The sequence below is a fragment of the Ahaetulla prasina genome, chromosome 15, assembly GCF_028640845.1.
Source record: "Ahaetulla prasina isolate Xishuangbanna chromosome 15, ASM2864084v1, whole genome shotgun sequence".
Lineage (NCBI taxonomy): Eukaryota > Metazoa > Chordata > Lepidosauria > Squamata > Colubridae > Ahaetulla > Ahaetulla prasina.
In genome coordinates, this window is record NC_080553.1 from 15,772,382 (window position 1) to 15,800,067 (window position 27,686).

General features: G+C 46.2%; 1 protein-coding gene across 5 annotated transcripts; it reads left to right on the forward strand.

The window, feature by feature from the left end:
* The first annotated feature begins 439 nt into the window (after positions 1-439).
* On the forward strand, positions 440-27,548 carry SEC14L2 (SEC14 like lipid binding 2). 5 transcript variants are annotated; one of them, XM_058158502.1, is made up of 13 exons: positions 655-707; positions 10,653-10,725; positions 12,576-12,651; positions 14,119-14,162; positions 15,532-15,591; positions 17,217-17,405; positions 18,626-18,721; positions 19,583-19,643; positions 20,340-20,423; positions 21,369-21,475; positions 22,899-23,038; positions 24,104-24,273; positions 25,959-27,548. In XM_058158502.1, exons 4-13 carry the CDS (start codon positions 14,151-14,153, stop codon positions 26,105-26,107), a joined length of 1,068 nt encoding a protein of 355 aa, XP_058014485.1. In that variant the 5' UTR covers positions 655-707; positions 10,653-10,725; positions 12,576-12,651; positions 14,119-14,150; the 3' UTR covers positions 26,108-27,548. The 5 variants fall into 5 exon arrangements, with proteins under 5 accessions (XP_058014486.1, XP_058014484.1, XP_058014485.1 ...); XM_058158503.1 differs by lacking the exons at positions 655-707; positions 10,653-10,725 and adding an exon at positions 440-492; XM_058158501.1 differs by lacking the exon at positions 10,653-10,725 and having other exon boundaries at positions 557-707.
* Positions 27,549-27,686: the final 138 nt, after the last annotated feature.

Here is a 27,686-nt window from a genome sequence, read left to right on the forward strand (position 1 = left end):
GTCCCCTTCTTCTTTTGCCCTCCATCTTTTCTTTTATGCACACTGAAAGCGTATGCACCAAGATAAATTCCTTGTGTGTCCAATCACACTTGGCCAATAAAAAATTCTATTCTATTCTATTCACCATCAGCGCTAGTGCTAGCAGCCCGCCAGCATTGATGATGTTACCTAGATGGGTCATGAAACGTCTTCAAAAGAAAACAAGCAAGCTCACAGAGCACTAAGGACCCCACAGTGGTCCTCCTTCTCCTTTTCTTTTCTCCTCCTCCTCCTCCTTCTCCTCCTCCTCCTCCTCAGTAACAGAGTTGGAAGGGACCTTGGAGATCATCTAGGCCTACTAGGGATTCGAACCACCGAACTGCTGATCTTTCTGATTGACAAGCTCAGCCACTGAGCCACCTAGTCTTCCTCCTCCTCTTCCTCCTCCTCCTCCTCCTGGCACTGATGATACCTAGTTTGGGTCATGAAACCAAGGACGCCTGATGGGAGTTGGTAAGTTAAGTTAGTAGTTTCTCATCCCCTGATGTTCCTCCTCCTCCTCCTCCTCCTCTTGACCCCTCCCCTCCGAGCGAGGCGTTTCCTGCCCGCCCTCTGCCCCTGAAAGCCACCGGCACCGGTGCCCGGGGAGTGAGAAACCAGCTAGCGCTGCGACCATGAGCGGGCACGTCGGTGACTTGAGCGCCAAGCAGGAGGCGGCGCTGGCCAAGGTGAGCGGAGCACCTGCCCTGCCTTCCCTTGAATCCCTTCCCTTCCCTGGCAGAGAAGAAGCCCCCACCACCATCCCCCGACGCGAGGAGAGCCCCTTCTCCTCCGCCGAGCCAGCCGCATAAAGGCGAAGTTCTCTTTGCGCAAAGCCTCCGGGGAGACTCCAGAGCCGCTCAGCCCCAGCCAGCATCGTTCTTGGGGGTTGGGGGTGTTGGGGGGGGCTGCTTCTCTCCATCTCCCCCCCCCCAAGCCGGCTTCAAGCCGGGGGACCCTCGCCAGCGCCTTTGCTCAAAGCGCTCTTGCAAGCCCTCCGGGCAGCAGCGTTCCGCAGCAGAATCCTTTCGCTTGCAAGTTTCCACTTGCCCCTCCAGGGATCGGAGCCTCTGCGCGGCGTCCGTAGAAGTACCGTAACTCGCGAAGGAATGACCCGGGGTAATAAACGTGGCAGGCAGGATCCAATCTGAGTCGGGTCACCGGTGGCCAGAGGTTTATTCTCCCAAGTTTTGGGGGTTCGTTTCAGTTAACAGTAACAGTAAAGTAACAGTAAGTTCGTTTCAGTTAACAGTAACAGAGCTGGAAGGGACCTTGGAGGTCATCTAGTCCAACCCCCTGCTGACGCAGGAGACCTGTACTAGGGATTCGAACCGCCGAACTTTCTGATCTTTCTGATCGACAAGCTCAGTGTCTTAGCCTCTGAGCCACCTAGTCAGGTTGGAGCCCGTTTTGCGTTCTGGAGAGAGTGGGGGGAAAGATCCCTGAGGACCGAGGGTCGACTCAGATTGGATCCTGCATGGCAGTAACTCATACCGGCCTCCCTTGCAGGGTTGTTGCTTTGAAGTGCAGGAGAGTGGGGGTGGGAGAGTGAAGAGGGATCCGGGGTTGCCTGTATGTTAAGAGAGAGAGAGAGAGAAGCTATCTTTGGGGCTCCCGCTCAGAAGACGGGTAAAAGCCCCATGGTTCTCAGCCGGTGTGGGTGATGGTAGTTGTAGTTGTTGGACGCCTCTCTAGCCGGCAATGCCTGCCATGGCGCAAGGTCATTCACCCAGCGGGCAGGAACTTTGGGCTAAAGGTCTTTGAGTTCCAAGAGCAATTCCGACCTACAGGGACAACTAGAGAGGTAGATAAGAGATTAGCGATTAATAGAGTTGGAAGGGACCTTGCAGGTCATCTAGTCCAACCCCCCCTCTACCCAAGCAGGAGACCCCCACACCATTCCTGACAGATGGCAGGCCAGTCTCTTCTTGACTCTTCTCCAGGGATGAAGCTCCCACAACTTCCGAAGGCAACTTATGGCTCCAGAGCCTGCAGGTTGCAGACCCCTGCAGTAGATTCTTTACAATGAGAAAGTTTGATCTTTGCCTGGAATCTCTCCAAAGATCTAGTAGTAGTAGTAGTAGTACCTGTGAGAGGGATCTTGGAGTCCTAGTGGACAACCATTTAGATATGAGCCAGCAGTGTGCAGCAGCTGCTAAAAAAGCCAACACAGTTCTGGGCTGCATAAACAGAGGGATAGAATCAAGACCACATGAAGTGTTAGTGCCACTTTATAAGGCCTTGGTAAGGCCACGCTTGGAATATTGCATCCAATTTTGGTCGCCGCGAAGTAAAAAAGATGCTGAGACTCTAGAAGGAGTGCAGAGAAGAGCAACCAAGATGATGAGGGGACTGGAGGCTAGAACATATGAAGAACGGTTGCAGGAACTGGGTATGTCTAGTTTAATGAAAAGAAGGACTAGGGGAGACATGATAGCTGTGTTCCAATATCTCAGGGGTTGCCACAAAGAAGAGGGAGTCAAGCTATTCTCCAAAGCACCTGAGGGTAGAACAAGAAGCAATGGGTGGAAACTGATCAAGGAAGGAAGCAACTTAGAACTAAGGAGAAATTTCCTGACAGTCAGAACAATTAATAAGTGGAACGACTTGCCTGCAGAAGTTGTGAATGCTCCAACACTGGAAATTTTTAAGAAAATGTTGGATAACCATCTGTCTGAGATGGTGTAGGGTTTCCTGCCTGGGCAGGGGGTTGGACTAGAAGGCCTCCAAGGTCCCTTCCAACTCTGTTGTTGTTATTGTTATCGCTCTTTTTTAACCAATAAAGGAAGACACTGTCTGGCTTCAAAAGATTACCCCGCTTGCAAGAACATGTTCATTCTTGTGCATGCTTCACTTAAGCGTGCGTAAGGCAGGGTGCAAACCGGTTACTATATTCTGCGTGCAACGCAGCGCAATTCCCCCTGTGAATTGAACATTTTTTTTCCTTTAGAAAATTCTGGGTCCTTTTAGGGTTACTGGAGGGTTTTAGAAGAGCCATTTGTCTAGGGTGGTATAGGATCGTGATGGCGAACCTATGGCACGCATGCCACAGGTAGCATGTGGAGCCATATTGGTGGGCACGTGAGCTCAGCTCCGGCCAACTGATTTTCAGGCCTTCCAAGCTCACCAGTCAGCAAACAGGTCATTTCCGGCCTCTGGAGGGCCTCTGGCGGTGGGGGGGGAGGCTATTTTTGCCCTCCCTAGGCTCCTAGAAAGGCTCTGGAGCCTGGAGAGAGTGAAAAACGGGTCTACCAGGCCCACTGTGCCAAAAGCAGGGGGAGCGGGGAGAGGGGGTCGGACACACATGTGCGGGGGGTGGATTGCATAGAATTATGGGTGTGGGCACGCGTGCGTGTGACCCCCGCTCCCCCCGCACTCCCCCCCCCCGCTTTTGGCACACGGTGGCAAAAAGGTTAGCCATCACTGGTATAGGATTTCCTGCTGGAGCAGGGGGTCAGACTAGAAGACCTCTAATGTTCCTTCCAACTCTTGTTATTCTGTATTTTATATTCCTTACTTCTCGACCTTGGGAGCTTGAAGATGTGTGGATTTCCAACTCCCAGAATTCCTGGAGCGGGGAATTCTGGGAATCCAAGTCCACACATGTCCAAGTTCCCAAGGTTGAGAAATATTGCTTTAGGGCAGGGGTCGGCAACCTTAAACGCTCAAAAGACCCATTTGGACCCGTTTCCCACAGAAAAGAAAACACCGGGAGCCACAAAACTCTTCCCGTGCCTGACTATTTCTTGAGCGGCCACAAAACTAGCAGATGTAGTTGAATTCAATGTTCTGTTTTCTTCTGAAACTTTTCTTTTCTTGGATTTAGCCACGGTTGGCCTACCAGGGGTTGAAAAACTCAATAAATTGCGTGCCGGCGGGTGTCGCACATTGGTGGTTGTGATGCATATTTTGAGTGACAGGGAGCTGCAGCAGAGGGGTGAAAGAGCCACATAGGGTGGCTGCTATAGGGGAAAGGTTGGTTTCCTGTAGCAAATGCAGAAACGGGAGCATCGTTTGGGGACTCTTAAAAATGGATAAAGAGATTTTCGCCTGCAACGCCGAGGGAAATCTCCCTAGCATTTGGAAACTAGCCCCCTCATTTTGGGATGGGGTTTCTGAAGGCAGTGGCTGCCAAAGCAGGCAGTAGTTTTCCTGGCTCTCTTGCTTCCTTTGCTACTGTAAAAAGCAAATGAGAGATTGTGCCCTCCAAGACCAGGAGGTTTGCTCTTTGATCATCCAGCTTCTTTCCAGGGTGACATAAGATTGCAGGGTGGAGTCACACATCCATCCATCTATCTATCTATCCATGTATGTATGCATGTATTTACTGTATGTATGTATGTATGTATGTACAGTATGTATGTATGTATGTATGTATGTATGTATCTATCTATCTATCTATCTATCTATCTATCTATCTATCTATCTATCTATCTATCCATCCATCCATCCATCCATCCATCCATCCATCCATCCATCCATCCATCCATCTATCCATCCATATATGTATGTATGTATTTACTGTATGTATGTATGTATGTATGTATGTATGTATCTATCTATCTATCTATCTATCTATCTATCTATCTATCTATCTATCTATCTATCCATCCATCCATCTATCCATCTATCTATCTATCCATCCATGTGTGTATGTATATATGTATCTATCTATCTGTCTGTCTGTCTTTCTGTCTTTCTGTCTTTCTGTCTGTCTATCTATCTATCTATCCATCCATCCATCTATCCATCTGTCTATCTATCCATCCATGTATGTATGTACTGTATGTATGTATGTATGTATCTATCTATCTATCTATCTATCTATCTATCTATCTATCTATCTATCTATCTATCTATCTATCTATCTATCTATCTATCTATCCATCCAGCCATCCAGCCATCCATGTATCTATCTATCTATCTATCTATCTATCTATCTATCTATCTATCTATCTATCTATCTATCATCTATCTACTTATCTACCTATCTACCTATCTATCCATCCATCCATCCATCCATCCATCCATCCATCCATCCATCCAAGTATATCTATCTACTTATCCTATCTACCTATCACCTATCTACTATGTATCCATCCACCCACCTACCTATCTATCTATCTATCTATCTATCTATCTATCTATCTATCTATCTATCTATCCATCCATCCATCCATTCATCCATCTATCTATCTATCTACCTATCTCATTTCCTGGATTGTATAGTCTCCATTGTTTCTATTGTGGCACAACCCTGAAAGAATTTGCACAATTCTTGAGATCCACAAAAATAGGTTAGCCACAGTTTAGCCTTGTGTGGTTAAAAAAAAAATCAGCTATGCTGAATCCAGATAACGGGGTTAATTAATTAGGGAACGGCGTGGCTCTTTCAGTCTGACTACAGCCATTATGTGATTCCTGGGAAATCTACCCTTATGGGTGTATTTTTAAATTTTTGGATTAAAAACTGGAGGTTTTGCCTGCCTGATTAAGGTTTTCCCAGCAGGCTGATCCATCCGTCTTGATGCTGAGGGGTTATAGTCCAATCCCTTGCATGGCACCAGCCTCTCAGCTTTCATATTTGAAGGAATTACAGTGAGATTTGTGCTAAAGCCCTGGAACTGGGTTCCGCTTCCTCACTAAGAGCTAAGGCCACGGGACACAGGCCCCAATGGTTGGAATAGAACAGAACGGAACGGAACAGAACAAATAGAACAGAACAAACAGAACAGAGTGGAGTGGAATGGAGTGGAGTGGAGTGGAGTAGAATAGAGTAGAGTAAAGTAGAGTAGAATAAGAATTTAGAATGGAGTGGAGTGGAGTAAGAATTTAGAATAGAGGAGAGTAGAATAGAATAAAATAAGAATTTAGAATGGAGTGGAGTGGAGTGGAGTAGAGTAAAGTAGAATAAGAATTTAGAATGGAGTAGAGTAGAGCAAGAATTTAGAATAGAGTAGAGTAGAGTAGAATAAAATAAGAATTTAGAATGGAGTGAAGTGGAGTAGAGTAAAGTAGAGTAGAGTAGAGTAAAGTAGAATAAGAATTTAGAATGGAGTGGAGTGGAGTGGAGTAGAGTAGAGTAAAGTAGAATAAGAATTTAGAATGGAGTAGAGTAGAGTAAGAATTTAGAATAGAGTAGAGTAGAATAGAATAAAATAAGAATTTAGAATAGAGTGGAGTGGAGTGGAGTAGAGTAGAGTAGAGTAGAGTAGAATAAGAATTTAGAATGGAGTGGAGTGGAGTGGAGTAGAGTAGAGTAAAGTAGAATAAGAATTTAGAATGGAGTGGAGTGAAGTGGAGTAGAGTAGAGTAGAGTAGAGTAGAGTAAAGTAGAATAAGAATTTAGAATGGAATGGAGTGGAGTGGAGAATGGAGTAGAGTAGAGTAAGAATTTAGAATAGAGTAGATAGAATAGAATAAAATAAGAATTTAGAATAGAGTGGAATGGAGTGGAGTAGAGTGGAGTAGAGCATAGAGTAGAGTAACGTAGAATAAGAATTTAGAATAGAGTAGAGTAGAGTAGAATAGAGTAGAGTAAGAATTTAGAATAGAGCAGAGTAGAATAGAATAGAATAAGAATTTAGAATAGAGTGGAGTAAAGTATAGAGTAGAGTAACGTAGAATAAGAATTTAGAGTGGAGTGGAGTAGAGTAGAGTAGAGTAGAGTAAGAATTTAGAATAGAGTGGAATGGAGTAGAGCAGAATAAGAATTGGAGGTCTTTTAGTCCAGCACCCTGCTTAAGCAGGAGAACCTACACCATTTTAGATAAGTGACTGTCTAGGCTCTTCTTAAAAACATCGAGTGTTGGAGCGCCCACAATTTCTGGAGGCAAGCTGTTCCACTGGTTAATTCTCCTCACTGTTGTGTTGACCTAACATGCCATCTTCAAACCAGCCATCTTTGGCTTAAGAGAAGAGGCTTGTTCAATACCATCTGCCCCGACAGTGGCTGGATTCCATTTCAGGCATGTCCAAAATCCTCGACTTATAACCATTTGTTTAGCGAAACGTTCAAAGTTAACGACGACCCTGGAAAGGGTGACTTAGGATCGTTTTTCACACTTAACGACCGTTTCAACACCTCCCTCGTCACCTGAGCCAAATCCAGAGGCTCCGGTTGCGATGTCCCCCTAGGGTCACGTGATTCCCCCGTTGCGACCTTCGGACAAGCCAAGTCCCTGGGGGGGGGAGGGGGGGAAGATGGATTCGCTTAACGGCCATCTGACTAACTTAAGAACGGCAGTGTTTCGCTTACCAACGTTGACAAGAAAGATTTTCAAATGGGGGGGGGGAAAACCTCCGTTAACAACTCTCTTGCTTTTAGCGGTGGAAATTTTGGGTTCGACGATAGTTGTAAGTCGAGAACTGCCTGCACAGGTGTATCACCTTCCCTTTGTCTCCAGGTACCTGCCATGCAGGAATTGGCATCCCTGCCCAGGGGAAGGCGGTTGCCCGGGCAACAGGGCAGAGAAAGTGTTAGCTCTCCTGGGACTTGGAAACCAAAGCAACCACATCTACACACAAGTCGCATTAGTTTGTGTGATTCAAGTTCCCTGATCTGGTAATATACTTCCAAGAGTTGTAAGTCAAGGACTAGACTAGAATACAGCTGGAAGGGACCTTGGAGGTCTTCTAGTCCAGCCACCCTGCTCAAGCAGGAGAACCTGTACAATCTCGGACGAGGGACTGTCTAGTCTCTTCTTAAAAACCTCCAGTATTGGAGCACCCACGACTTCTGGTGGCCAGCTGTTCCACTGGTTAATTGTCCTCCCTGTTAGGAAATTTCTCCTTAATTCTAGGTTGCTTCTCTCTTTGATCAGTTTCCATCCGTCGCTTCTTGTCCTGCCTTCAGGTGCTTTGGAGAATAATTTGACCACCTTCTTCTTTGTGGCAGCCCCTCAAATACTGGAATACTGCTATCACGTCACCCCTAATTCTTCTTTTCTTTAAACTAGCCAGACCTGAATCCTACAGCCGTTCGTCGTATGGTTTAATCTCCAGGCCTTTGATCATCTTAGTTGCTCTTCTCTGCACTTTTCCCAAAATCTCAACACCTTTTTTGTAGTACGGCGTAGTAGTACAGTATTCCAGGTGTGGCCGTGCTAGGATTTGGTAAAGGTTCCCCTCGCACATACGTGCTAGCCATTCCCGATTCTAGGGGGTGCTGCTCATCTCTGTTTCAAAGCCGAAGAGCCGGCGCTGTCCGAAGACGTCTCCGTGGTTATGTGGCCGGCATGACTCAACGCCAAAGGCGCATGGAACGCTGTTCCCTTCCCACCAAAGGCGGTCCCTATTTTTCTACTTGCATTTTTTTTACCTGCTTTCGAACTGCTAGGTTGGCAGAATCTGGGACAAGTAACGGGAGCTCACCCCGTGACGCGGCAGCACTAGGGATTCGAACCGCTGAGCTGCCGACTTTTCGATCGACAAGCTCAGCGTCTTAGGGAACAGCGTTCCGTGCGCCTTTGGCGTTGAGTCATGCCGGCCACATGACCATGGAGACGTCTTCGGACAGCGCTGGCTCTTCGGCTTTGAAACGGAGATGAGCAGCGCCCCCTAGAGTCGGGAACGACTAGCACAGATGTGCGAGGGGAAACCTTTACTTTTAAGCTTTCTTTTGCTACTTCCTATGCTTTATTTTTTTTTAAAAAAGGAAACGAATCTTTGCACGTCAAAATAAAAAGTAATTATTATTATTATTATTATTTTTAAAAAAGCATTCTTTTATTTCCCTTATTTTATGCATGGCTTCTAGAACGAAAACGGACACCCATGCACATTTCTAAGTCTGCCTGACTCCAGAGGAAAGCCAGAAAATCTGGATTCAATTCTTCGTGTTCGTTGTCAAGAATTTAGTCCAAGGTTATTGACCCTTTCCATTCAGCCCGGATAATTCTCGGCTGTGCAACCTTTGCACTTTTGGAGAGTTGTTTGCAAAATGATTTTGTGCTGAGGTGGCCTGGCATATTTTTTTTCCCTTTGCCTGCTTTGCTCTCTTTCCAACAGTTGTGCTTAACCAGAAGAGAACAATTCGTTGCATTTCAGGGTGTCGGATTTATTAACGTATTAGATTTATCCCTGCTTTTCCAGCTAAAGGATAGAGAAATGCCTTCTTCAATTTTTCTTTCTTTCTTTCTTTCTTTCTTTCTTTCTTTCTTTCTTTCTTTCTTTCTTTCTTTCTTTCTTTCTTTCCTTCCTTCCTTCCTTCCTTCCTTCCTTCCTTCCTTCCTTCCTTAGTGATCTATGTCTCTTTATTGATCAAGTAAGCTTGCGTTTGTTTCTAGCTGAACCAATATATTTCCATGCACGCTGCATCGTCGGATTTTTATAACAGTCAGGACTTAAGTCACATTTTTATTTACCAACAGTTGAATCGGGGGTGAAATCTACTTACCTTCCCTACCAGTTTGGAAGTCACATGCAATTTTAGACCCTCTGCGCATGGGCAAAGCCTTCTGCGCATGCGCAGAGGGTCAAAAACAGGTTACTTCCTGGTTAAAACCAGGAAGTAATGATGTCCAGGTGGGCGGGCGGAGCCTCGTGCTGCGGCCGCTACCAGTTCGCAAACCACCCACTGTCGCCGCTACAAGTTTGCCAAAATGTTTTTAATTTTTGTGATTTCTTGTTTTACTTGGCTGTAAACCGCCCTGAATCCTTCGGGAGAAGGGCGGTATATGAATTAAAATAATAAATTAATAAATTAATAAATAAACGCCACCCGCGGTCGCTGCTACTGGTTCGCCAGAACTGGTGCCAACCGATAGGATTTCACCCCTGACCTGAACCCTGCATCGAACAATACTTCAATTTTTCAACCTTGGTGAGCTAGCTGGGCTAAAAACAGTTTTTTCCCGAAGGCCATCACTCTGCTAAACAAATAATTCCATCAACACTGTCAAACTATTTACTGAATCTGCACTACTATTAATCTTCTCATCGTTCCCATCACCCATCTCTTCCCACTTATGACTGTATGACTGTAACTTTGTCGCTGGCAATCCTTATGATTTTTATTGATATATTGACCATCATTTGTGTTGTAAATGTTGTACCTTGATGAAGGTATCTTTTCTTTTATGTACACTTTTTTTTTTTTTTTTTTTACATTTATAAAAGACTCAGGGCGGCTTACAATGTATAGGGCAATAGTCTCATTCTATTTGTATATATTTACAAAGTCAACTTATTGCCCCCCCAACAATCTGGGTCCTCATTTTACCTACCTTATAAAGGATGGAAGGCTGAGTCAACCTGAGAGCATCTGCACCAAGGCAAATTCCTTGTGTGTCCAATCACACTTGGACAATAAAAAATTCTATTCTATTCTATTCTATTCTAAAAAGAAAATATCTATAGGGCTTTGCTTTGCAAAAACAACAACAACAACAAATAGTTTGAAATTAAAAAGTGCATTTAAAGGGGGGGGGAAAGCTATTTCTTTTTAGGAATTGGTGCTTCTCTTGACCTAATTTTTTTTTATTTTTTTTTATGGACAACCGGTTTGCTCCTCCTGGCCTTCCTACACTCCCTTCTTAATGTACCTGCTTATTAACTGTTATTTCGTAATAAGGGGCACTAGAAGAGATGGGACAGCGATAATAGTGTCAAGGTATAATAATGTTTGCTTGCAGATTCTGACCTTGCAAAGATCTCGTGCGATAAGATGAAACCAAGAGCAACTGAACTAGAATAACCTCACTGAACGTGAGTTGCTTTCCACAGCAACCCTGGGTGTGATTAAATGGGATTAAGCGTATTTTGATAGCCCAGGGCCACTCCCATGCCACGATCCCTGGGCTGCATCCACACGTCCTTCTTGTCGCGAAGGATGGGTTCACACGTGCTCAAAATTCCTTCATGACTGCAGCGTCCAGTAGACCAGTGGTTTGGTAGGGAAAGCACCAGGCTAGTAACCAGGCGATGGGGAGTTCTAGTCCCGTCTTAGGCATGGCAGTGGGTGACTCTGGGCAATCATCAGGCGATAGCAGTAGCACCTAGATTTATATACTGCTCCATGGTGCTCCAAGGAAGGAAGGAAGGAAGGGAAGGAAGGGAAGGAAGGAAGGAAAGAAGGAAGGAAGGAAGGAAGGAAGGAAGGAAGGAAGGAAGGAAGGAAGGTCAACAGCAACAGCACCTAGACTTATATACCGCTTCACAGTCCTCTCTAAGCGGTTTACAGAGTCAGCCTCTTGCCCCCCAACAATCTGGGTCCTTGTTTTATGGAAGGACGGAAGGCTGAGTCAACCTTGAGACAATCAGGATCGAACTCCTGGCAGTCGGCAGAGTTAGCCTGCAATACTGCATTCTAAACCACTGGGAAGGAATGAAATGAAATGAAATTGAAGGAAATGAAAAGGAAGGAAGGAAGGAAGGAAGGAAGGAAGGAAGGAAGGAAGGAAGGAAGGAAGGAAGGAAGGAAGGAAGGAAGGAAGGAAGGAAGAAGGAAGGTCAATAACAACAGCACCTAGACTTATATACCGCTTCACAGTGCTTTTCAGTCCTCTCTAAGCGGTTTACAGAGTCAGCCTCTTGCCCCCAACAATCTGGGTCCTGAGAATGATGGAAGGCTGAGTCAACCTTGAGCTGGACAGGATCGAACGCTTGGCTGTGGGCAGAGTTTGCCTGCAGTACTGCATTCTAACCACTGGGAAGGAAGGAAATGAAATGAAAAGGAAGGAAAGAAGGAAGGAAGGAAGGAAGGAAGGAAGGAAGGAAGGAAGGAAGGAAGGAAGGAAGGAAGGAAGGAAGGAAGGTCAATAGCAATAGCACTTAGACTTATATACCGCTTCGCAGTGCTTTCCAGCCCTCTCTAAGCGGTTTACAGAGACAGCATATTTCCCACCACCACCAAGAATCCGGCTCCTCGTTTTACCAACCTCGGAAGGTTAAAAGGCTGAGTCAACTTTGAGCCAGTGAGAATCGAACTGCTGGCAGTTGGCAGACTTAGCCTGCAATGTTGCCTTCTAACCACTGCGCCACTAGGGTGCCTCCCATTGAAAAGTATGCCTTTCGCTTCCCAACTTCCCACTTGCTGGCCGGGTAAACCTAACCCCTATTTTATTTCGACTGATTTCCATGAAAACATTACCTGTGGCGTGAGCAAGAAACGAAAGGTTGCAACTTGCATGTAAATCACACCTACAGCAGTGGCGGGATTCAAATAATTTAACAACTGGTTCTCTGCCCTAATGACCAACTGGGTAGGTGTGGCTTAATGGTCATGTGACTGGGTGGGCGTGGCTAACTCAACATCACTCACGTCAATGGGCGCTTCGCCTTAGCTGGTACAATGTACTAAGGGTTAACCAGAGAGGCAGTTTCTGTAAGCAGGGCAATAAAGATTAGGCTAGAAATAACACCAGAATGTTTCCTTCCTGCCTTCCTTACAGGATTAGCCCTGGAAAGCGGGAAAAAAACAAAATAAGATTTCTTCCAACAACTGGTTCTCCGAACTGCTTAGAAAGTTAACAACCGGTTTTCCCGAATAGGTGCGAACCGGTTGAATCTCACCACTGACCTACACCCATTTCCCCCTTCCTCTTCCTTTTCTATAGTTCCGTGAGAATATTCAAGATATCTTACCAGGCCTTCCAACACAGGAAGACTACTACTTGTTGAAATGGCTTCGAGGTAAGAAACAAATCTGCAGCATGGCCGTAGGAAAGCGGGTGTATTTTCCGTGGCCAAGAGAGTAGCTTCTATATCAGCTGCCGCGAGGAACAATGGGAACAAAACGAAATTCCTTTTAATGTTCAGATAGTCATATTTAATATCCACCCGCAGAGGTAAGCGAGCATCGGGTGTCAATGCAGACATGCGCTCGCTCGCAAAAAAATGCAAGGTCCACTAATTTAGCCTCTGGCAAGGTGGCTCAGTGGCTAAGATGCTAAGAGCTTGTTGATCAGAAAGGTCGGCAGTTCGGCGGTTCGAATCCCTAGCGTCGGTCTCCTGCGTGAGCAGGGGGTTGGACTAGATGACCGCCAAGGTCCCTTCCAACTCTTCTTACTGTTTGTTTGATTTCACTCCTTTTTAAAAGAATTTACTAGGCATTTTAAGGAGTGGTGAAATTTGAACCGGTGTGCTACCGGTTTGCTGGCAAGGTGCGCCCGTGTGCCGCGCACGCCAAAAGGAGGCATGGGGTAAGTAGAACAGCGCGGGGAGAGGAGTGTGACCAGCTGTGATGATGGTGGATTCCTACCGTTTATTTATTTTATTTATTTATTTATTTTTCGTATTTTTATACCGCCCTATCTCCCTAGGGACTCAGGGCGGTTCACAGCCAAATAAAAAATATACATATAAATACAAAATAAAACATCAGTTAAAAAACTTATTAGAAATGGCCGAATAATTAAAAATAACAATATACATAATAAAACCCATTTAAAACCAATTTAAATTTTAAAATCGAATCCAGTCCTGCGCAGATAAATAAATGTGTTTTAAGCTCGCGGCGGAAGGTTCGGAGGTCAGGAAGCTGACGAAGTCCTGGGGGAAGTTCGTTCCAGAGGGTGGAAGCCCCTACAGAGAAGGCCCTTCCCCTGGGCGTCGCCAGCCGGCACTGCCTAGCCAACGGCACCCTGAGGAGTCCCTCTCTGTGAGAGCACACGGGTCGGTGAGAGGTATTCGGTAGCAGCAGGCGGTCCCGTAAATAACCCAGCCCTGTGCCATGGAGCGCTTTGAAGATAGTTACCAAAACCTTGAAGCGCACCCGGAAGACCACAGGTAGCCAGTGCAGTCTGCGCAGGAGGGGTGTCACATGGGAGCCACAAGGGGCTCCCTCTATCACCCGCGCAGCCGCATTCTGAACTAACTGGAGCCTCCGGGTGTTCCTCAAGGGGAGCCCCATGTAGAGAGCATTGCAGTAGTCCAGACGGGATGTCACGAGAGCGTGAGTGACCGTGCATAGGGCATCCCGGTCTAGAAAGGGGCGCAACTGGCGAACCAGGCGAACCTGGTAAAAAGCTCTCCTGGAGACGGCCGTCAAATGGTCTTCAAAAGACAGCCGTTCATCCAGGAGGACGCCCAATCCCGTTGGTGCCTCTGAGATGGTCCAAGGTGACGTTTTATTCCTAACCATCGTGATTTTTTTTTCAGCCCGGTGTTTTGACCTGCAGAAGTCGGAAGCCATGCTCCGGAAGGTAAGAAGCAATACGTTTGGCTTATGTTTTTGTATATACCTGGGACTAGGGACACCTAGCAAACTGCCTGTTTTACTAGGCTGTGTTTGTAGACTAGCTAGGATCCATTTTGGGGGGGTTTTTTTGGTTCATGCACGTCAGTTCCCCCAAACCAAGAAAGATACATTGAGATGCCTCGGAAACTTTTATTAAAAACCTCACTTTTAGGCAGAAATCTTGCCAAACTGCTTGTACCGTAAAATACCGTATTTTACGGAGTGTAAGATGCACCTTTCCCCCCACCCCAAAAAAAGAGGGTGAAAATCTGGGTGCGTCTTATACTCCGAATGTAGCCCCGCCCAGCTTCTCAAATGGTGGCTGAAAAAAGCATTCGGAAAAGAAGCCCCTAAACAGAGCTTCAGAAAAAAACAGCCTCCAAACAGAGCTTCGGGGGGAAAAAAGCCTCCAAACAGAGCTTCGGGAAAAAAAAGCCTCCAAACAGATGTTCGGGAAAAAAAAGCCTCCAAACAGAGCTTCGGGGAAAAAAAGCCTCCAAACAGAGCTTCGGGAAAAAAAAGCCTCCAAACAGAGCTTTTTTTTAAAAAAAAGCATTTTTTTTTTGCCTTCAAAAGAAAAAAAGCCTCTGACAATCAGGCAACTCAGCTGGGATTGTCAGAGCCTTTTAAAAGCATTTTTTTAAAACAACCTCTTCGGCCGAAGAGGTTGTAGAAAAAATGCTTTTAAAAGCCTCTGACGATCCCAGCTGAGCCGCACGATCATCAGAGGCTTTTTTTTTTGCTTTTAAAAGCATTTTTTTTGGCCAGAGAAAAAATGCTTTTAAAAGTTAAAAAAAAACAAAACTTCTGATGATCATGCGGCTCAGTGGGCATGGGATTTTTGCTACCGGTTCTCCGAACCACCCGCTGCCATCGCTACCGGATCGGGCGATCCGGTCCAAACCGGGAGCATTTCACCCCTGCCCCAAACATCTCAGAGTTCTCAAAACATATTGGAGAACTCCAGTTGGCTAGAAATGGACTGGTCACAGCGGGGAGGGCTGGGCTGTGGGCAAACCCACACCTTATTTTTTTGATCTAGTGAGCCCGGGAGATCTAAGAGCTGGCTTGACTTTACTGCAACCAATATCCTTAGTAAAAACAACCCTTAATTTAGTTTGTCAGAAGGTTACGAAAGGGGGAATCACATCACTGCAACCGTCATAAAGATGACCCAGTTGCCAATCTACCGAATGTCCATCCTGTGACCAGGAGGATGCGACAATGATCATGTGAAAAACAGTTATCGGTCACTTTTTTCAGCGCTATTGTAACTTCGAACAATCACTCATTCATTCTCGTCTTTTTTTTTGTTGCTTTTTTCTTGGGAACAGCATGTGCAGATGCGCAAGTACATGGATTCTGACCACATTAAGGAGTGGAAAGCCCCAGAGGTGAGTCTCAGGTGATCTCAGGTGATGCCGGTTCCTCCCGAGAATGGTACGCTCTCCCCCGACTCTTGGCTTCCATGATGCGCCATCTTGGTTACCTCAAAAAGCACGTGTGAAGACCTGGGGCCAGTGGTGGGATTCAACTAATTTAACGTTAGGTGTTCTGTCCCACCCACCTCACATAGGAAGACACACGAGCAAACGATGTCTACCAGTAATTTATTTTTACAAGCCGACCTGAATCCCTTTAGCAGATAAAAAGTTCTGGCAGCTACTTTCCAAATGCCTGCCAAGTTTCTTATTACCTCTAGAAATAGGAGTCAGCGTATCTGTAGTCCATTGTTGGGGCAACCAAGGGTTCAAAGAGTAGTCAGAAGTCATCCACAAAGTCCAAGCCTTAATTCCGAAAAATATCCCATCTAAAGCTCACGATATGCAGTTTTTGTCCGTCACAGAGCCTGCAGAGCAACCCCACCCACTTTTATCCTCTGTTGGGCATGGCTCCGTGACTCAGCAATCTCTGGCCCTTTCAAATCTCTTCCTTTGCTGCACATGCCTCTCCCTCCAACGCTGCCTGGGATCAATCCAAGATTGATCTTCATCACTCCCTATTAGTGGGTGCTCTGACATGCCTTCCTCCTGGCCTTCGGCTGGAACCTGAGGCGTTGCCAGAAAGGAGGGTCCTGGAGAGGGAGGCCTTGTCAGCTCCTCCCCATCACTTTCAGAGTCATCTTCTTCCGTGAGGACAGGCTCGGGAGTCGGAGTCACAACATTAGGGTTCTCTGCCCTAATGATTTCTTCCAACAACCAGTTTGCCAAGCTGCTCAGAAAGTTAACAACCGGTTCTCCTGAAGTGGTGCGAACCGGCTGAATCCCGCCACTGGAGCGGGTCACAGCCCAGAGGCGACACAGGCAGCTGGCAGTTCAAACTGCCCCTTTGCTGTTTCAAATTTCCCCAAACGCTCCCACGTTTCTAGCCAGTCCCAGAGAAAAGTGATGATGCCCACACACCCACACCTCAAGCAGCCTCTGGCTGCAAGTAGTCCAGCCCAATGCTGTGAGCGCCTCGGCTGCACAGCAAGAAATCCAGGAAAGTTCAAACGCCGGCACACAACACTGCAGGAATTCAGCGTTTGTTCCTGACAAATGCCCCTCCGAATGGCGTCTCCTTAAGGCTCAGGCCCCAGGTGTGCCTTGTGAAGAGGGGCGGGACGTTCTCTTCCTAAGTATTTGGGTCTGTCTGTGCTGTTCTCGCCTTCTCTCCACTCTCCGTGTTCGAGGATCAAGAGGGGGTGGCTCTTGCTGGTCACCTGAGCTCTGTTTCTCATGTCCACTGCTTAGCCTCTCCTGGTCATCCTGCTCCCCCTTCCTCCCTGCCTACAAGCTGTCCCAATCCTGAAAGCCCGTGGGCTGACTGGTCCTGCTCCTCCCCATTTTCCTCCCGAGCCAACAAAGCCGCCCCCTCGATCTCCATCTCATCTTCCTCCACCGATTCAGTCTCCGACGGGGGCCTGACAGTGTGGGGGCCATTCTATAAACTGGGTCAGATGCCTTTCAGCGTTGTTTGGCTAGGGTTCCATCCCTTGGAGACTGGCCCGTCTCACCTGCCCGTCTGCTTCTCGTTGCAGGTGATCCAGAAGTACATGGCTGGAGGTACTTGTGGCTTCGATCGGGACGGATGCCCGGTTCGCTACGAGATCATCGGGACCCTGGATCCTAAAGGGATGCTCTTCTCGGCTTCGAAACAGGACCTGATCAGAAAAAAATTCCAGGACTGCGAGCTTTTACGGGAGATGTGCGACAATCAGACCAAAAAAGTAAGACAGGAGGGCCAAAGGCCATGATCCAGACATGCTTAAAGGTGTTCCCCCCCCCCAGGCCGTGGAATTTATTCGATGTAAAGTAAAATTGAATAAAAATCCTAGGGTTCTTGATCAAAAGGCACCTGAGGGCTAAAACTTATGTTGCAGGAAGTGGGTATGTCTAGTTTAATGAAAAGAAGGACTAGGACTAGCGTGGCAGGGGAAGGATACTGCAAAATCTCCATTCCCACCCCATGCCTGGGGGAAGGGTACTGCAAAATCTCCATTACCACCCCACTCTGGGGGAAGGATACTGCAAAATCCCCATTCCCTCCCCACTCCAGTGGAAGGATACTGCAAAATCCCCATTCCCTCCCCACTCCAGGAGAAGGATACTGCAAAATCTCCATTTCCTCCCCACTTCAAGAGAAGGATACTGCAAAATCTCCATTCCCTCCCCACTCCAGGGGAAGGATACTGCAAAATCCCCATTCCCACCCCACTCCAGGGGAAGGATACTGCAAAATCCCCATTCCCACCCCACTCCAGGGGAAAGATACTGCAAAATCCGCATTCCCTTCCCACTCCTGGGGGAAGGATACTGCAAAATCCCCATTCCCACCCCACTCCAGGGGAAAGATACTGCAAAATCCGCATTCCCTTCCCACTCCTGGGGGAAGGATATTGCAAAATCACCGTTCCCACCCCACGCTGGGGCCAGCCAGAGTTGGTATTTGCCGGTTCTCCAAACTGCTCAAAATTTCCGCTGCCGGTTCTCCAGAACCTGTCAGAACCTGCTGGGTTTCACCCCTGTCTAGGGGAGACATGTTAGCAGCATTGCAATATTTGAGGGGTTCTCACAGAGAAGAGGGGTGGTGGTGTCAACCTATTATCCAAAGGACCCGACGACAGAACGAGAAGCAATGGGTGGAAACTAATCAAGGAGAGAAGCAACCTGAAATTAAGGAGAAACTTCCTATCAGTGAGGACAATTAACCAGTGGAACAACTTGCCACCAGAAGTTGTGGGTGCTCCATCACTTTTTAAGAAGAGATTTGTCCAAATGGTAGAGGATTTCCTGTTTGAGCAGGGGGTTGGTCCCATCCTACTCTTGTTATCTTTTCCAAAGCTGTAGGGATAAAAATGGGACTTCGGCTGCTGTTCCTATTTCATGTCTTTAATTTTCTTTCCCCATCTCTCTTTCTTTCCCTCTTCTTCTCTCCCTTTTTCTTAAGCTGGGCAGAAGAGTTGAGACGATTGTAATGATTTATGATTTTGAAGGACTCGGTTTGAAGCATCTTTGGAAACCCGCCGTTGAGGTTTACGTAGAGGTGAGCCGGGCAGAGAGGTTTTAAGTCTCCTGCATGGAGAATTTTTCCTGATCAACAAGAATGTCTTTCCATATTGGGCACACATTCTGGGAGTTGCTCCACGTATCTTAAAACAGTGTATAAACTTTGGCAACTCTTAAGATGTGTGTGTGGGATGTGGTGGCTCAGTGGCTAACACACTAAGCTTGTCGATTGAAAGGTCGGCAGTTCAGCGGTTCGAATCCCTAGTGCCGCATAATGGGACAAGTGAGTTCCCGTGACTTGTCCCAGCTTCTGCCAACCTAGCAGTTCGAAAGCAGGTAAAAAATGCAAGTAGAAAAATAGGGACCACCTTTGGTGAGAAGGGAACAGCGTTCCGTGCGCCTTTGACGTTGAGTCATGCCGGCCACCTGACCACGGAGACGTCTTCGGACAGCGCTGGCTCTTCGGCTTTGAAACGGAGATGAGCAGCGCCCCCTAGAGTCGGGAACGACCAGCACATATGTGTGAGGGGAAGCTCTTTACCTTTACCTTAAAATGTGTGGACTTCAACTCCCACAATTCTTCAGCCAGCCATGCTGGCTGGGGAATTCTGGGACTTGAAGTCCACATCCTAAAGTTATCAAGATTGAGAAGCATTCTTAAAACATTCTGGCTGATGAATTCTGGGAGTTGAAGTCCACATATCTTAAAACATACTGACTGGGGAATTCTGGGAGTTGAAGTCCACATAGCTGCAAGAGGCCAAGGGTTAGCAATGCTATTTTATACCCTAAATGTCTCATTTCGGTTTTGGATCCTGCTGTTAAGATATGTTAGGATGAAATCATGATCTATCATACTATCAAGTATCGCAATTTAATTCTTTCTCTACCTTTCCAGCTTCTTTCCATGTTCGAAGACAACTTCCCCGAATGCCTTAAACATTTATTTGTCATTAAAGGTAAGCCTCAGTCCTTCCCTGTTGGGAGTATGCATTTTGAGGTCATTTATCTGTCAACATAATTTCGGACATTAATACAATTAAGCGTGTCCAGAAATATTTTACAAGAAGAGTTCTCCACTCCTCTGATCACAACAAAATACCTTATGCCACCAGACTTGAAATCCTGGGTTTAGAAAACTTAGAACTCCGCCGCCTTCGACGTGACCTGAGCTTAACTCATAGAATCATCTGTTACAACGTCCTTCCTGTCGAAGACTACTTCAGCTTCAATCACAACAATACACGAGCAAACAATAGATTTAAGCTTAATGTGAACCGCTCCAATCTTGATTGCAGAAAATATGACTTCAGTAAGAGAGTTGTTAATGCCTGGAATGCACTACCTGACTCTGTGGTCTCTTCCCAAAATCCCCAAAGCTTTAACCAAAAACTTTCTACTATTGACCTCACCCCATTCCTAAGAGGTCTGTAAGGGGCGTGCATAAGAGCACCAGCATGCCTACCGTTCCTGTCCTAATGTTCCCTTTGATTGTATCCAATTTCGTATAGTTATTACATACTTATGCTTATATATATGCTTATATATCGTATAGTTATTTCATGCTTATGCTTAGATATACTGTTGTGACAAATAAATAAAATAAAAATAAATTTAAAAAATAATCCTCTTTGTTTCTCCTGCCCATCATACAGCTCCAAAACTGTTCCCTGTAGCTTACAACATGGTGAAGCACATTCTGAGTGAAGATACTCGGAGGAAGTTAATTGTCTTGGGAGGTGAGTTGTGTTGTTATTATTATTATTATTGCGCTTTGCTCGTTTAATTTCCCGTTTCTAACATACCAGTGACAATTGCATTCCCCCCCTTTTTTTATAGTGGGTATGTATCGGGGGTGAAATGTTCCCGGTTCGGACCGGATCGCCTGATCCGGTAGTAATGGCGGCGGGTGCTTCGGAGAACCGGTAGCAAAAATCCCTGCGCCCACCCACCCCCCATGCCCAGCTGAGCCGCGCGATCATCAGAGGTTTTTTTTTACTTTTAAAAGCATTTTTTCCTTCGGCTGAAAAAATGCTTTTAAAAGTTAGAAAAAAAGCCTCTGATGATCGCGCGGCTCAGCTGGGATCGTCAGAGGCTTTTAAAAGCATTTTTTTTAACAACCTCTTCGGGAGAGGTTGTAGAAAAAATGCTTTTAAAAGGCTCCTTTGGCGATCCCAGCTGAGTTGCCTGATCATCAGAGGCTTTTAAAAGCATTTTTTTTACAACCTCTTCGGCTTGTAAGTTAAAAAAAAAAGTTGGCCACGCCCACCCAGTCACATTAAAAAAAAAAAACCCACCAAGCCATGCCCACAGAATCGGTAGTAACAAATCTTACATTTCACCCCTGGTCTGTATTAATTCATATTTGGCTTTAATATTTTAAGTTATATTAACAACGTTAGTGCCTAGTGGGTCATTTCTGTCTTTAACAGTCTTTTAACAGTTACAGAGTTAAAACAATGCTGTAAACACGAATATTTAAAACCATGTTAGTTCAGCTAAGATTACCATTGTCCCCTTATGCATTTCCAAACCTCACTGCCTGCAGGTTTTTTTTTAATCTTGATTGTTGGTTCTGCGTTACGATTTTGTCAATGTTCAAAATGGTTTGGAGCTACCCAGCAATCCAAACCAAGCAGCTTATATGGAAAAGAGCATCATTTTTTTTGTTACTTTTTTCCTAGCAAACTGGAAGGAGGAATTACAGAAATATATTGACCCCGCAGAGATCCCCATGATATATGGGGGGACCCTCACGGACCCCGATGGAAACCCCAAATGTGAATCCAAGGTATGGAATATTTATCGGCCACTTAAAACCAGACACGTTTTTAATTTTTTAATTTTTTAATTTATTTTTCGCATTTTTATACCGCCCTATCTCCCTAGGGACTCAGGGCGGTTTACAGCCAGAATAAAATACATATAAATACAGGATAAAACAACAATTAAAAAACTTATTAAATAAGGCCGAATATTTAAAATAGAAATACAAATAATAAAACCCCATTAAAACCAAATTCAAAATTTAAAAAGTCTAGTCCAGTCCACGTTAGCAAAATTAGCTGCTGGCAGTTGGAAAATGGGACTTCTAAAAGTCACCGTTCACAGAACGAACGAACGAACAAACGGATGGGTACATGGATGAATGGATAGATGAATGAATGAATGAGAAACTTCCTAACAGTGAGAACTATTAACTATTCACAATTAACCAACCTTCAGACGTTGTGGGTGTTTCATCACTGGAAGTTTTTAAGAAGAGGCTGGACAGACACTTGTCTGGAATGATACAGGGTCTCCTGCTTGAGCAGCGGATTGGACTAGAAGACCTCCACGGTCCCTTCCAGCCAGGGGTGGTAGTCGCTTACTTTCCTGACTTAACATCAGGAAAACGATGGGATAGGCCAATATTTTTCAGAGTTGGCAAGGGAAGAAATGGAGGAAGTGACAGATTTTATCTTCCTGGACTCGAAGATTCACCGCAGACGGGCACTGCAGCCAAGAAATTAAAAGAGGCTTGCTCCTGGGGAGGAAAGCCAGGGCAAATCTAGACAGCGTACTAAAAAGCAGAGATATCACCCTGCCAACAAAAGTGCGTATAGTCAAGGCTCTGGTTTTCCCAGTTTGCAATGGATGGCTGGGAAAGTTGGACCATAAGGAAGGCTGAGCGCCGAAGAATGGAGGCCTTTGAACTCTGGTGCTGGAGAAGCCTCCTGCGAGATCCCTTGGACCGCAAGGCGATCCAACCAGTCAGTCCTAGAGGAGATCAACCCTGACTGCTCTTTAGAAGGCCAGATCCTGAAGAGGAAACTCAAATCTTTTGGTCACCTAATGAGAAGGAAGGACTCCCTGGAGAAGAGCCGAATGCTGGGAACGATGGAGGGCAAAAGAAGAAGGGGACGGCGGAGAACGAGGTGGCTGGATGGAGTCATTGAAGCAGTCGGCATGAGTTTAAATGGACTCCAGAGGATGGTAGAGGACAGAAAAGCCTGGAGGAATGTTGTCCATGGGGTTGCAATGGGTGGGACACGACTTTGCAACTAACAACAACGAAGATGGGTGGACTTCAACTCCCAGAATACCTGGCTGGGGAATTCTGGGCGTTGAGATCTGCACATCTTAAAGATGCCCAGGTCGTAAAACACGAAGGTTATGTTTTTTTTCTGGTGGCTCCTGATCTCCGTTTTTCACAGATACGTTCTGCGTTCTAGATATGCTTTGGGGGCGATGTCCCCGAAAAATACTACGTGCGAGATCAGCTGAAGCAACAGTACGAGCATTCGGTAATGGTGAACCGGGGCTCTTCCCAGCAGCTGGAATACGAGATCCTTTTTCCGAACTGCGTCTTGAGGTAGGTCAAGGGGGAACTCGGCAGCATGGGGAAGAAGAGGAAGGAGGGTTGGGGGCCTTCGAAGAATTCGGTGAGCTGGACATGATGGTCTTCTGCACCTCAGCTTCGTTGGAAATGAATTCAACCAACAAGCGTGGGTCAATGAAAACATCGAGACTTTATTAAAAGAAAATACTAAAATCAGTTTTAGACCTCCAGGGTCCCTTCCAGCAATATTCTATTCTATAATTCTAGAATAAAAATAGAATAGAATAGAAAATAGTTTATTTATTTTATTTTATTTTATTTGAATTTATATCCCGCCCTTCTCCGAAGACTTAACACAGTGTTAAGCAATAGTCTTCATCCATTTGTATATTATATACAAAGTCAACTTTTATTGCCCCCAACAATCTGGCTCCTCATAGTATAGTATAAAATAGCATAGCATAGCATAGCATAGCATTAGTATAGTAATAGTATAGTGTAGTGTAGTGTAGTATAGGTATAGTATGGGGTATGGTATGGTATAGGTATAGGTATAGGTATAGGTATAGGTATAGTATAGTATAGTATAGTATAGTATAGTATAGTATAGTATAGTATAGTATAGTATAGTAGTAATAGTAATAGTATAGTATAGTATAATGGTAATGGTAATGGTATAGTATAGTATAGTATAGTATAATAGTATAATAGTAATAGTAATAGTATAGTATAGTATAGTATAGTATAGTACTTTGAATAGAATAGAATAGAAAATATGGAATGAAATGGAATGGAATGGAATGGAATGGAATAGAGTAGAATAGAATAGAAGAGAAGAGAAGAGAAGAGAAGAGTTGGAAGGGACCTTGGAGGTCTTCTAGTCCAACCCCCTGCTCGGGGAGGAAACCTTAGCCCAGGGATCTGCAGACTTGGCTCTTTTAAGACTTGTGGACTTTGCTGGCTGAGGAACTCTGGGAGTTGAAGTCCACAAGTCTCAAAAAGAGTCAGGTTTGCAGACCCCTGCCCTGGACACCATTCCAGACGAACGGTCGTCCGATCTCTCCTTCTGATTGATTTGTCTTCTGCTGCAAATCGAAGGTGGCAGTTCATGTCTGACGGGGCCGATATAGGCTTCGGCATCTACCTGAAGACCAAGGTGGGGTCCCGCCAGCACGCCGGGGAGATGACGGAGGTATACCCCAACCAGCGCTACAACGCACACCTGGTCCCCGAAGACGGCAGCCTCACCTGCCCAGACGCCGGAATCTGTGAGTCGCCTCTCCCCCACGCCTGACGCTTTTCCTCCCCTTGCGCATTTCATACAGGCGGTCCTCGACAGTTCAGTTAGTGACCGTTCGAAGTGACCACGGCCGTTTTTCACCGTTTTTCACACTTACGACCGTTGCAGCCTCCCTGCCACGTTATGTGCCGGTTGCCAAGCGCCTGGATTTTGATCAGGTGACCATGAGAATGCGGCGGCGGTCGTAAGTGCGAGGGCCGGTTGTCAGTCACTTTCTTCAGTGCCGTTGTAACTCCGAGCGGTCACTAAATGAATAGCGTGAAGTCCAGCACCCTTCTTAAAAAAAAAATAAAAGCGAAGATATAAAACCCAGCAAAGAATATGTTTTGACATGTCATTTAGCCTCCAGTTCAGGGACCACCTGCCTTCCCTAATTTTTTTCCCAACTCAAGGATGGTTTGCAGAAGGGACGCCTGTCCTTAATAACAGAAAAAACAGAGTTGGAAGAGACCTTGGAGGTCATCCAGTCCAACCCTCTCCTCAAGCAGGAGACTCTGGCCCTAAATCCAAACCGGTGGCTGTCCAGTCTCTTCTTGAAAGCCCTCCATTGATGGAGCAACCACAACTTCTGGTGGCAAGCCGTTCCACTGGTGAATTGTTTCTCCTTAGTTCTAGGTTGGATATTTTTTTTTTTTATTTGCATTTATATCCCACCCTTCTCCGAAGACTCAGGGCGGCTTACACTATGTCAAGCAATAGTCTTCATCCATTTGTATACTATATACAAAGTCAACTTATTGCCCCCCAACAATCTGGGTCCTCATTTTACCTACCTTATAAAGGATGGAAGGCTGAGTCAACCTTGGGCCTGGTGGGACTTGAACCTGCAATATTGCAGGCAGTTGCTGTTAATAACAGGCTGCATTAGCCTGTTGAGCCACCAGAGGCCCTTTCTGTCAGGATCTTTCCTTCCTTCCTTCTTGCCCCGCCCTCAGGTGCTTTGGCGAATAGATGGACCCCCCCCCCATCTCTGTGAGAGCCCCTCAAGTCCTGGGAGATGCTTTAGGCAGAAAGGTGGCTTCCAAAGGTTCTGCTCAGTTGACAGATCTTGGAAAAGCAACGGTTTGGAAGGAACGTTGGAAACCTAGAAGAATAGCTTTGGAAGGGGACCTTGGAGGTCATCTAGCCCAACCCCGCTGCTCAAGCAGGAGACCCTACACCATCTCTGACAGATGGCACTCCAGTCTCTTCTTAAAAGCCTCCGGTGAGGGAGAACCCACAGCTCCTGGTGGCAAACCATTCCACCGGTTAATTGCTCTCACCGTCAGGAAATTCCTCCTTAGTTCCAAGTTGCTTCTCTCCTTGGATTAGTTTCCACCCGTTGCTTCTTGGTCCTGCCATCAGGTGCTTTGGAGAATAGCTTGACTGCCTCTTCTTTGGGGCAGCCCCTGAGATATTGGAAGAACTGCTATCGTGTCTCCGCTGGTCCTTCTCTTCACTAGACTGGCCGTAACCCAATTCTTGCAACCGTTCTTCATACGTTTTTTGTCGCCAGGCCTTTAATCCTCTTAGTTGCGCTTCTCTGCGCTCTTTCCAAAGTCTCAACCTCTATTTTATTTTGTTTTTAATCATGCGGTGACTGGATGCCGTATTTCAGGTGGAGTCCTTGCCTGACGGTCTCTTTCTTCTGCCCTCTCCCCCCCCACCCCACAGATGTCCTCCGCTTCGACAATACTTACAGCTACCTCCACGCCAAGAAAATCAGTTACACAGTGGAGGTTTTACTCCCGGATAAGAAATCGGAAGAGAAGTTCCAGGAGTTGGACGGACAAACCCAAAAGATGGAGAACAACCTCGCATGACAAAGATGGCATCTCCGCTGTCCTAGCCGCCCGGGGAGGGGGCGGTGTTTGCAGGGATGGGCACAATCCCCCCCAAGGTCTTCTTCGGGGGTGTAATTCTTGCTCGGGCAGTCAGGGGGCTTCAGGACTTCCAACGATGCTGGCAGCGAATGGCGAATCGTTCCTTTGAACCCCAGAGTTTTATAGGAAGGGGTCCCCGTTGGCCCCCAGCGCCAATCGGCTCAGGACGCAGGCGGGTGGTGGGATTCAACCGATGGAACAACCAGTTCGCTGAGTGCATGCTCACCAAACACGTGCTCCGCACGGGTGCAGTGTGTTTGAAAACAGCTCTAAAACTTACCTTCTACTGCAGCCCCAGTGAGTTAAAACAGCTGAGGTGCGGCAATCCACTCTGCCATGCCTATCAGCTGGGCTTCAAACAAAGGAAATATAGGTCGGTATAGCACAGGGGCCGGCGGGAAGGTCCAGCTGATCGTCGGAGCGAACCGGTTCACTCTCAGCTGATCGGCGGAGCGAACCGGTTCACCCAAATTGGTCCGAACCGGCTGAATCTTACCCCTGGATGCAGGAGAGATGTAGCACCCAATTAATCTATTTGCTGCCTCCCAGGTGATCAGCTGGGTCTACTTTTGTGGCCCTACACAGGAGAATGGAGCTGGAAAGCAGGGGTGGGGAGGGAATGGGGATTTTGCAGCATCCTTCCCCTGGAGTGCGGCGGGAATGGGGATTTTGCAGTTTCAGTCCCCTGCCATGGCCACCAAGCCACGCCCAAAGAACCGGTAGTAAAAAAAAAAAAAATTGAATCCCACCACTGGTCTCATGCAGTTTGAATAAAAGGACAGTGGTGAAAACCTACCGGTTTAGCAACTGGTCTGCGCACTTTGCAGAAAATTGAATTTCCGCGTTGCTGAGAGCAAGGAAACCAGCTGAGGAGCGGCAATCCGCTCTGTCGCCCCATCAGCTGGGTTTCGGAAGCAGAAACATAGGTAAGTATAACACAGGGGCGAGCAGGCAGGCCCACTTCAATGATAGAGAGAACCAGTTCCCTCCAGGCTGAAAATCAGAGCAAACGGTTCGGCCGAACCGGTCCGAACCGGTAGAATCCCACCACTGCCTCCTGACCACCTTTGGAACGAGGGCGGTGCCTGCACAAATTTCTCCAGGCTTAATTTTTTTGCAGGATGGAGCCTCCCCTCTTCCCCAAAGTATGCCATTCATACAGAGCAGGAATTAAAACACAAGAAAGATAAAAAAAAACCAAGAATATTTTTTTTAAAAAACCTGAATATATTTGGGACTGCATGTGAACTGTATACAGTATATCTGAATGTATGTCTGGTCTGGAGGACAAGTACAAACCTTTTATATTTCAATATCTCTGCCCAAATTCACAACTGTACAGGAGAAACGATAATTTAATTAAAAAAAAAATAATAATCAATGGAGCTAATAAATGGTGGGCGAATTGGTCCGAGTCTGTCTTGCGCCGTAGAAAATTTTGGAACTGCTTGTTCTCTTTATTTTTATTTTTTTGCTACCATTGTCTCACATTTTTATGCACAAGTCACTTGCTTTGATT